At 39.7% G+C, this 11647-nt stretch overlaps 1 protein-coding gene across 1 annotated transcript; it reads right to left on the bottom strand.

Annotated features, from left to right (window-relative positions):
- Positions 1-3673: 3673 nt before the first annotated feature.
- On the bottom strand, positions 3674-8056 carry LOC138953574 (uncharacterized). The gene is made up of 2 exons (XM_070325417.1): positions 7577-8056; positions 3674-5489 (listed from the first exon to the last, which is right to left on the bottom strand). Exons 1-2 carry the CDS (start codon positions 8029-8031, stop codon positions 5441-5443), a joined length of 504 nt encoding a protein of 167 aa, XP_070181518.1. The 5' UTR covers positions 8032-8056; the 3' UTR covers positions 3674-5440.
- Between the last annotated feature and the right edge of the window lie 3591 nt (positions 8057-11647).

Raw genomic sequence — 11647 nt, 5'->3', positions numbered from 1 at the left:
TTAATCATAATTTTTATATTTTTAATTTTCAGAGGTTGTTTTTAATCCGAATATAACATATTTATATGTTTTTGGAATCAGAAAATGATAAAGAATACGATAAACGTAATTTTGGATCGTTTTATACAAAAATAATTTTAATTACAATTTTCTGATTTTTAATGACCAAAGTCATAAATTAATTTTTAAGCCTCCAAGCTGAAATGCAATACCAAAGTCCGGCCTTTGTCGAAGATTGCTTGGCCAAAATTTCAATCAATTTGATTGAAAAATGAGGGTGTGACAGTGCCACCTCAACTTTTACAAAAAGCCGGATATGACGTCATCAAAGACATTTATCGAAAAAATGAAAACAATGTCTTGGGATATCATACCCAGGAACTCTCATGAAAAATTTCATAAAGATCGGTTCAGTAGTTTACTCTGAATCGCTCTACACACACACACAGACACACACATACACCACGACCCTCGTCTCGATTCCCCCCTCTATGTTAAAACATTTAGTCAAAACTTGACTAAATGTAAAAAGAAGAGCATAACGCGGTGATGCTCTTATTTCTATAATATTCACTCTTCCCTTCTTGGTGAACCACTTGAAAATATAACTCAGTGATTGAAGCAATGGAATTTTTATTTTTTTTATTTTTCGGAAACTCATTCAGCTTTCGAAAACACAATAGCAAAACAGATGTGGTCGCAGAACCTTGCATGTCCGTCTTTAACCCGAGTTATAGACTTTACAGTTCAAACTAGGGATATCAACCAAAACCAAGATTCCCTTTGTTACTATTTAGGCCTTCAACAAAGAAAATGTATGAGTAGGCCTATAGCTGGTTTGACCTCAATATAGTTTTAGAAAGTACTTAGACGAAGGCATCAACATGTCTTTAACACGACAACTCTATTACATTTTGTTTAAAAATAGTTTAAGTTGTTCTTGTAGTGACCGTGACACTTCAAGTGCATCAGGTGTCAATTGCAAAGGCCTTAGGCTTTATTATACACAACAAAGTTTCTAGGTCGCAGAATATCGGCAAAACAATACTTGAGGGACAAACAGACGGATGAACGGACGGACGGACACACAGAGAAAACAAAAACTCATTTTGTACCTTTCATCGTGTCAATGCTGATCGTTAAACTGAGCTCCTCTAGGTTCAGAAGTTAATAATGAGTCAAAGTACAGGTGACAAAAGGCACAGTACGTACGCCTCCCGTAAACCATCACAGATACTGTCAGGCACACACAGTACAAATTAACACCCTTTCGTTTAAACACTCACCGCTTGAGAACATCCTAGGTGCCCTACGTAAAGAGCGAGCAATTTTCAAATAATTAATTTTGCGGATTGTCTGATCAGACAATCGGACGGTGCGTTTTGGTGCTAGACCTAACTTTTAAAATCTAAATAATAAATTGACAGCTTGTTTCACAAACATTCTTAAATCATAAAAGAATTCTTTTTTCATCAAGACAAGATCAGTACAATTCGAAGTTTTAAAAGTTTGAAAAAAAAAAAGCCCGGAAGCAGGGTCACGCAATGTCGTGGTTCTTGCATCTTGGACACCCGGCCAGTACTAAACCAGTTTCAGTACTGGCCGGGTGTCCAAGATGTGGTTCTTGTAGCAGACGACGGTTATGCCTATCACCAGTTCCTTTAAACAGTCAAAAGCCATCGCTAGAGTTCGTGTGAATCGCAGCCGTTTGTTGCGTTTAGATTCAGAGGTACATAATAACGTGCTATTGAGTCGCATTGAAATCACAAACTGACGACTACATTGTGAAGAAGAAAAAAAGGAAACTGGATCACACGGGTTCACGATGGCTCAGGGGTAAGATAAACCACGCAAAAATAAATTCTTTGAAAATTGGTCGCTCTTTACGTAGGCCCCTAGGATGTTCTCAAACGGTGAGTGTTTAAATGAAAGGGTGTTTGTACTGTGTGTAAAAGCCTGACAGTGTCTCTGATGGTTTACGGGAGGCTGACTGTGCCTCATAAATCAATTTGAGTAGCAACTATTTGGGGGGGGGGGGGGGAGTAAGTGCTACTCCAAAGTGCTGATCACACGGTAGACTTACAGCCAACTCTCAACGACCTTTATAGCGATTTTAGGTGCTAACTAATACGATTTTTCCCTCGCTCGCGACAGCCTCTCCCCCCCCCCCCCCCCCCCCGCCTTTCCCTACCCTGGTCACTGATAATTCAAATGGGTTGATTTAACTGGGTCACTTTCAGTGTCTTTATCAATAATCGGTAGGAAAAGTATACCGTGTGTCAGAAATATAAGTTAAAAACTTGAGAATGTAAAAACGCAGTATTGATTTCAAATTAATTAACCCTTTCACTTCGCTTCGCCATTTTTCATCGGAACGACTCAGCCAGCTGTTGTTTTAACAAATAGGACACCCTGATTATTGGACGGGCAGGGTGGTGCTTAATGTACCTGTGACTGCACGGAGTACATGTTCTGTTTGCACAAATGTATCGACTGGGTGTCATGTTACATGCTATTTCATGCCCCTTTTCAAGAGTGTGGGGGTCGTAACTGCAGTAAATGGATGAATAAGGGATCATGTGTGTGTGTGTGTGTGTGTGTGTGTGTTTGTAGTCACAGAAAGAATCCCTATTTGTGTTTTAGTCTGCTATGATTTCTTCATGCTGTTTTAAATCGATCCACAAAGGTAATTGTTTTTTTGTAAACACACCCATTGTGCACATTGTGTCTGACTTGTTGTCAATTTCTTATGTCTTTTGGCAATGCAAATTGTTTAAATGTAATGCAAGTAGTGCCCCAAGAGCACTTTTAAATGAAATTCTGATTTACCCATGAATCACACACACACACACACACACACACACACACGCGCAAGCACACACCTTGCAGACTCACAAACAAAGACACACAGAGCAAACATGTGCAGCATTAATTATCAGAAAGAGACAGAGAATTTGTTTGTTTGTTTGTTTGCTTAACGCCCAGCCGACCACGAAGGGCCATATCAGGGCGGTGCTGCTTTGACATATAACATGCGCCACACACAAGACAGAAGTCGCAGCACAGGCTTCATGTCTCACCCAGTCACATTATTCTGACACCGGACCAACCAGTCCTAGCACTAACCCCATAATGCCAGACGTCAGGCGGAGCAGCCACTAGATTGCCAATTTTAAACCTCCCGATCACGGGGGGGGGGGGGGGGGGGGGGGGGGGGGACGCCTTACCACTAGGCCAACCGTGCCGGTGAAGAGACAGAGAAGCAAATAGGTTTGGGTAGTTGACAAGAGAGACATGCAAAGGCAGACCGGCACGGTTGGCCTAGTGGTAAGGCGTCCGCCTCGTGATCGGGAGGTCGTGGGTCATACCTAAGACTTTAAAATTGGCAATCTAGTGGCTGCTCCGCCTGGCGTCTGGCATTATGGGGTTAGTGCTAGGACTGGTTGGTCCGGTGTCAGAATAATGTGACTGGGTGAGACATGAAGCCTGTGCTGCGACTTCTGTCTTGTGTGTGGCGCACGTAATATGTCAAAGCAGCACCGCCCTGATATGGCCCTTCGTGGTCGGCTGGGCGTTAAGCAAACAAACAAACAAACAAATGCAAAGGCAAAGAGGGAAAGCTTTCACTTGTGATTCAATACATTCTTGAAATCAAGACTAATTCAAAAAGAAGAAAGAAATTAAAGTTTTATTTCTTTGGTAAACAAAAACAAGTATAAGTCCAACATGCATTGGGCCTCTCATAGTCAATAATGAGAACAAAAACCTGATCATAATAATGCTGATTTCGATTTGCCACGGAATAATTACACATTAACATGCTTCCATTTAAAACTTCGAGGTCGTCATCGTGGATTGACGCCCGACCAAAGCTAATTAGACTTTGGGAGTTTAAATCATTTATCTAACTTTTCATACCAGCTAAAATAATCTACAATCATTTTATCTTGAAACATGGAATGCCAACAATGAGAATGAACTGTGCCAAAAACTACTTTGTCTCCGCCAAGCAAATAAAGAACGAAAAGTTAAAATTACTTTTTAACTGTACAAGGCTTTCAAACATTAAACCAGACTATTAATGTGATTTGCCAAAATCCATTTGATTCCCAGTCAAATAATTCATTTTTTTCACATACACTCTATTTTGAGGTGAAAACAGATCCACGTTCGGCACCTCCCCAAAAAGCTAAATGTAGACATCATTGAAAGTGTAAAAAAGATCATTTAAAACTACCTGTCAAACACCTGTTAATATGTATCTTTTTTTTATAGTAATTTCATGTTGTATTGCTTTTTACAATTCTGCTTTAACAACTGCCAACATGTTTATCATAAATCATTATCACAGATCGCATCACTGAAAACAAAACAGACAAATCAATATTTACAAACAGCACAGCTGGTAAAGCTGGGAAAAGCATACTCTCATTAAAAGCAGCTGAGATCAAAGATATATAATGCTGATAAACTTTACCAACCAGTATTAATTTTGAGACGGACACTGCAATACTGAATGGTTTGTATAAATAACAAAGGCAATACTGTAAACTTCCACAGCATAGTGTAGGCAACAATGAACATGAATAAACTTTATAAAATGAACATAAAAATGGAATGATCACCAAACACAGTAAGCAAGAAAAAAAGAATAACAAATACTGAACGTCTGGTAGATACATGGCAGACCGCAATTATATATTATGTACAGCTGAATTCTCTTACCGTATTTACTCCATTGAATTTTCAACATTCTTTAGCCTTGAAGCCGTAATACTGATGATGTATTTAAAAAAGAATTTCAGGTACAGTACAAACAAATACTGTACAGGAACACAATATCGCAAAGCACACTTTAGCATTATGTCATGCTACAGATCCAGCAGCAGTAAACTGTTTTCAAGGCATGGCTGAAATCCTGACTGCTCCTGTTATTTTGCAGACTGTCTCTAGATTTCAGTAGCAATAGTTCCTCTTGTAACTAAGTATAAAATGACAACAACAAAAAATTCACGAAACATGTCTGAAAGCACAGCTGTCAGTAAGTATGTCTACTTGCTACTATGCCAGTATAATGGTCATATTGAATCAATACAAACAGTGAAGTAAACAGCAAAAATCTACAGTATAAAAAAGACAACTTCTGAACAAGGAAAAAAGCGCTCTAATTTTCACTATCAAACTAACTCTAAAAACACTTGAATGAATAACATAACAATCTTTCTTTTCAATTTTCTTCCAACTACGGGCCATGCCATTTGCTTCACTGAGTTGGGGTGTTGTTTTCACCACTAACAATATACCATAACTTCATGAAAACTGGAGTCAAAAGATAAAAACTATTTTTTATTCACTTTATAGCTCTGCAGCCATGCTGGAACATTTTTAACTCTCGTGAAAGCACAAGAGCACTAGTCCTTCATGGGTATGTTCAGTATGTTCAGTGAAGTTTGAAGAGCCGATTTGTTCCATGCATATCATCTGCATACCTGTTTAAAAAAAAAAAAAAAAAAAACTTTTAAAGAGGCTGTGCATGCAACAGATCACTTAATTATCATTGCACACCATGACTAATCTGACAACAACATTGAATAGGTTAAAACTATAGGCAGACATACACATTTCTACAGAAAGGAAACATTCACATAGATGTGCAAATGCCCCCCCTCAATGATAAAAATAGAAAAAGAAAAACATTCGGCTAGTTAGGTTGGGTGTTATTCTTTCATAGGTAAGTGTTGTTTTTCTGTTATAAAAGGCTTTCGATTTACCAGTTGTGTCCCCTAGATGTTAGAGAAGGGTACAGTTCCTTCTGAAGTCTGCAAATCAAGTTTCTCTTTTTATATTTAGTCAAGTTTTGACTAAATATTTTAACATCGAGGGGGAATCGAAACAAGGGTCGTGGTGTACATGTGCGTGTGTGTGTGTGTGTGTGTGTGTCTGTGTGTGTGTGTGTGTGTAGAGCGATTCAGACTAAACTACTGGACCGATCTTTATGAAATTTGACATGAGAGTTCCTGGGTATGAAATCCCCGAACGTTTTTTTCATTGTTTTGATAAATGTCTTTGATGACGTCATATCCGGCTTTTCGTGAAAGTTGAGGCGGCACTGTCACGCCCTCATTTTTCAACCAAATTGGTTGAAATTTTGGTCAAGTAATATTCGACGAAGCCCGGACTTTGGTATTGCATTTCAGCTTGGTGGCTTAAAAATTAATTAATGACTTTGGTCATTGAAAATCTGAAAATTGTAAAAAAAAATAAAAATTTATAAAACGATCCAAACTTACGTTTATCTTATTCTCCATCATTTGCTGATTCCAAAAACATATAAATATGTTATATTCGGATTAAAAACAAGCTCTGAAAATTAAATATATAAAAATTATTATCAAAATTAAATTGTCCAAATCAATTTAAAAACACTTTCATCTTATTCCTTGTCGGTTCCTGATTCCAAAAACATATAGATATGATATGTTTGGATTAAAAACACGCTCAGAAAGTTAAAACAAAGAGAGGTACAGAAAAGCGTGCTATCCTTCTTAGCGCAACTACTACCCCGCTCTTCTTGTCTTCTTCTTCTCTTCTTCTTCGTTCATGGGCTTAGACTCCCACGTTCACTCATGTTTTTAACACAAGTGGATTTTTACGTGTATGGCCGTTTTTACCCCGCCATTCAGGCAGCATACGCCGATTTCGGGGGAGCTCTTCTTGTCAATTTCACTGCCTTTGCCATGAGCGGTGGACTGACGATGCTACGAGTATACGGTCTTGCTGAAAAATGGCATTGCGTTCAGTTTCATTCTGTGAGTTCGACAGCTACTTGACTAAATATTGTATTTTCGCCTTACGCGACTTTTTTCTTTATCTTTTTTTCCCCTCTCTTTTGTTTAGAAGGGTACAAAAAAAGTTCCAGGATTGGGAGTACATATATATATATAAAACAAAGGTTCAGTCAGGAAACCAGAAACTTTTTTAAAATTTTTATTAAGGCCTAAAAAAAAAAGTCTGTTTACGGTATCCCGACCGACCCTATTTTTTCGCGCGACCCTAGACTTTTTTTTTGGCATTTGGGGGAGAAAAAAAAAGAAGAAAAAAAGGTCATTGTTGTTTGGCAAAATAACTTAAAAATATGTTTTTTGGGAGAAAAAAAAATGCCGACCTACCGACCCTATTTTTTTTGGCCTATGTTACCGTAAACAGACTATTTTTTTTTAGTCTAAGCCTAAAATAAGAAGACCCTCTCCTCTTCTGCCATCCCCATCCTTGTTCCCTCGTTTAAAAAAAAAAGTTTAAGTACATTCACTGACCACAAATAATGTACATCTCCTTGAACAAATAAGCAGATCAAACAGAAAGAAATCAAGAAAACACACACACACACACACACACACACACACACACACACACACACACACACACAAAAGGCAACACCAGTCAACCCACAGACATTTGAAAAAGAAAGAAAGAATTAAGTTAAAAATAACAGTAAAAAACAACAAAAAAAGTATATGAAATAACAGTAAAAATAAAAAAAAAGTCAAAACAGTAGCACACAAAAAATGCACATTACCTTGTCATTGGGCTGTTAACTTTGGGCAGTCGCGTCGGTGCTCTCTCGAACTGCATAGGGGGTGGCCCCTGCCCTGTGCCCCAGCTTGGGGGTCGCACCTTGAAGGGACAGCCGCTGGTCGGCAGCATTTGTCTCAGCGTCGACCAGTCCTCTGAACGTGAACTCGGGTACGATGCAAAAATCAAATGAGAACGACCATGCTCGAAGCTTCGAAGGGGAGGGTCTGTGACGGGCACCCAGTGTTGTTCCGCGGGAGTGGGCATTTTGGACACGACGAGTTTATGTCTGGGCACTGGCGCCAAAACGCGGAGGTCTTGTGGGTTGTAGCGTTTCGTTACCCATACCGTCTGGCCGCCAGAACCCAGAGCTTGTCTCTCCTGTTCTCCCCGCTCCTGCAAGTAGCGGTTGTACTGGAGTTTGTAGGTGCCGAACGCGCCCATGCTAGCCGCCGCCATTTTGAAGCTGCACTGGTTGTCAGGTGTGTTGTCAAGTGTTAAGTGCACTTCCGGTGTTCTCGCTTTCGCTTTTTGTAAAGCTGTCAGAGAGGAGCTTTGATTGGTTAATACCGAACGCCGCAAAGGCGTCTGAAAAACGCGTAGATATAATATATATCTATGGTCAAGCATGACACTGTTTTGATATAGGGGTGGGACAGGGGTAGGGGTCTTCCAAGCCTACAATCAGGCTTCGGAGATCCTATTCCAAACTAAGCTGACGAGCCTGTGCAATCAAATCTATAAAAGCACAGGCGCCAGAACTTCTTCATAGGCGGACAAACATATCCTTGGCACAATGGGTCAAAAATCCCAAAAATAAGGCCTTAAAAAAATAAGCCCTTATTTTCAAAATAAGGCCTTATTTTTGGAAATAGGTCCTTATTTTCGAGAAATAAGGCCTTATTTTGAAAATAAGGCCTTAAATCTCTATAGTCATTAAAAATGAGGGCGCAAAGAAATAAGGCCTTAATTATTTTAAGACCTTAATAAAATAAGGCCTTACAAAAAAATAAGCCCTTAAAAAAATAAGGTCTTAAAAAAATAAGGCCTTATTTTTCTGCGCATCACTATTGCTCACCCTAATAGCAGCACACAATAACTTAATGACACATATAGACGACACACACACACACATACACTCATACGCACGCGCACACTCACGAATGCACATATGCGCGTGAGCGCGAAAAAAGAGATAATGAATGGAACAAAAGCGAAAACATTTCCAAACGATAAACATTATGACACTGGTTGAAATCGGTTGTCGCACCTGGACTCTCCTGTACACCTGTACCTACGCTAACGCATTTGCAAACCGTGACAAACACACACACACACACACACACACACACACACAAACACACACACACACACACAAACACACACACACACATGCACACACACACACGCACACGCATACACAAGCACACAAACCTAGACACAAAGACACACATACACATAAAGACATTACAACACACCGGCAAACACACACACACACACACACACGCACGCACACACACACACACACACACACACACACACACACACACACACACACACGCACGCACACACACCGTCTCTCTCTCTCCCTCTTTCTCTCTTTCTATCTTTCTCTCTCTGTCTGTCAGTCCGTCCGTCAGTTCGTTCGTCAGTCCGTCTGTCTATCTGTCTATCTGTCTGTCAGTCCGTCTGTTTGTCTGTGTGTGTGTGTGTCTCTCTCTCTCTCCCTCTCTCTCCCTCTCTCTCTCTCTCTCTCTCTCTCTCTCTCTCTCTCTCTCTCTCTCTCTAACGCCGCTCTCTCTGTGTACCAGCATACAACTGAGAGGCAAAAAAAAGCCTTGAAAAAATAAGGGCTTATTTTTGTATGGGCTTATTTTTTTAAGGCCTTATTTTTTTAAGGCCTTATTTCCAATATGACCTTACAAAAAATAAGGCCTTATTTCTGGTAAGGCCTTATTCTAAAATAAGAGAAAGAGAGAGAGAGAGAGAGAGAGAGAGAGAGAGAGAGAGACAGAGAGACAGAGAGACAGAGAGAGACAGAGACACAGAGAGAGAGAGAGAGAGAGAGAGAGAGCAGAGATCGAGAGACTCAGTCGGAGAGATAAAGAAAGAGAGAAATAGAGAAAGAGAGAGAGACAGAGACAGAGACACAGAGACAGAGACACAGAGAGAGAGAGAGCGGAGATCGAGAGACTCAGTCGGAGAGAGAGATAAAGAAAGAGAGAGAGATAGAGAAAGAGAGAGAGAGAAAGAGATCAGAGAGAGAGACTTGCGCGATCTCGATCGAGGAACGCTTACTGTATTAGTCTGTGTAAAATGTCATATTTTGGCAAACAATACAAATAACGTAATAAATATATACAGAGAGAGATGTGTTGAGGTTGGTACTCATTTCAAGTTACTATACATTACTGATTTGTATTTTTGACAAAAATATAACATGTTCAATACACATACATATCGAGGCAGCCATTGTTCTACAAGACCGCGATTCAGTGCGGTCGAGTTGAACAGTGACTATACTATCGAGATCTGTGTGAAATGTCGTATGTTGGTCAAACAGAATACAAATAACATTTATGTATCAATTCAATTTTCCACGATCCAGCCGTCAAATTATTAGTTTTAGTCGGCCTCTGGTGTCACAATGCTCAAAGAAGGCAAATCCAATGTTCAATCCATAGATAATCAAATAATAGTGTATCGATTGAACACTGCCGGGGATTTCTCTTCTTAGGGCCAAGTTTGATCTATCGTCCCCTAGCTATCTTTCTGACCTTCTTGATGTCTACTCCCCCTCTCGCTCCCTAAGATCCTCCGCAGACACCCGCCTTTTTAGGATACCATCAGCACGCACCAAAACATATGGCCAGCGCACCTTCTCCTACCAGGCCCCATCCATCTGGAACCAACTCCCGCATTCACTCAGGCACTCCACATCTATGCAATCATTCAAAACCTCACTCAAAACACACCTCTTCCCTCACTAGTCCGTTAATGACCACACATCACCCTCTCCTGCTGGTCCTTGATCTGTCTCTTTCTTTCTCCTTCTTCTTCCCTTTCCAGCTCTATTCTTCTTCTCTCAACAAACTTTATGTATCCAATACTTTATTTATTTATTTACGACTGTTTTTCCGTCTAGAATGCATGTGCCTGTAGTTGGTATGAGTGAGTGCGTCGCGTTCTCGCTGTGCGCCTGTCTGTGAGTGTATGAGTCCTTGTCGATTTGTGTTTCGTATAATGTTCACTATGTATTTTATATTTTGTAAGCGCCTAGGGCTATATTTAGATTAGGCGCACAAATGTTCATAATAATAATAATAATAATAAGTGACGTCAGGCGACTAAAACTCATACTTAGGCGGCTGGCGGCCGAGACTACATGTTCGTGTGCGTTCAAATGTCTGAAAACATAAAAGCAATTCAAAGTACAATGGCCGGATCAACACATAAATGTTATTTGTATTTCAGTTTGACCAAAATATGACTTTTTTTCTCACATATCAGCTTGACAGTGATTGTACATCTCGACTAGCGTGGTCTCGGCGAACAATGACATTTTCGATCTGCGTAAACTGTATTGGACAAAAATACAAATAACGTCAGTATAATACAAAGCTATAAGAAGAAAACATTACCCCCCCCCCAAAAAAAAACAAGAAAAAAACAACAACAACAACAACAACAACAACAACAACAACTTGACAACTGACAACAACAACGAGAAAACTCATTAAATTGATGTACAGTTGAACCGTGGCTCTACGTTTATAACCTCCAACAATCTGAGAAATTCAGGTCTAAAAAGAAGGGAGAAATAAAACGGAGCTCAATTTACAGAGGTTATGAGCAGAAAAATGAAACCAGCAATGTCTGAAACGGAGAACTGAAATTCTTCCATCGGGAGGGGGTTTCACTGTACTGTTTTGAGTTTTGAAGTCGTTCTAAAACACTCCCACTCCCCTCTTTTCTTTTTCTATATTTGTTTGTTTGTTTTTGTTTGTTTGTTTCTCTGTTATGTATCAAGGAAACTCATAAAAAAAACTTCACTGTCTAACGTTTTAACCAGGAA

Source organism: Littorina saxatilis, linkage group LG17 (assembly GCF_037325665.1).
Source record: "Littorina saxatilis isolate snail1 linkage group LG17, US_GU_Lsax_2.0, whole genome shotgun sequence".
NCBI lineage: Eukaryota > Metazoa > Mollusca > Gastropoda > Littorinimorpha > Littorinidae > Littorina > Littorina saxatilis.
This window is presented reverse-complemented; position numbering and strand designations above follow the sequence as displayed.

What these genes read in the sequence shown, in the direction of transcription:
- LOC138953574 (XM_070325417.1), bottom strand. Translation starts at nt 8,031, where the DNA reads ATGGCGGCGGCTAGCATGGGCGCGTTCGGCACCTACAAACTCCAGTAC. An exon ending in GTTAACAGCCCAATGACAAG is followed by an intron (nt 5,490 to 7,576) that starts GTAATGTGCATT and finishes TTTTTTAAACAG; the next exon opens with GTATGCAGATGATATGCATG.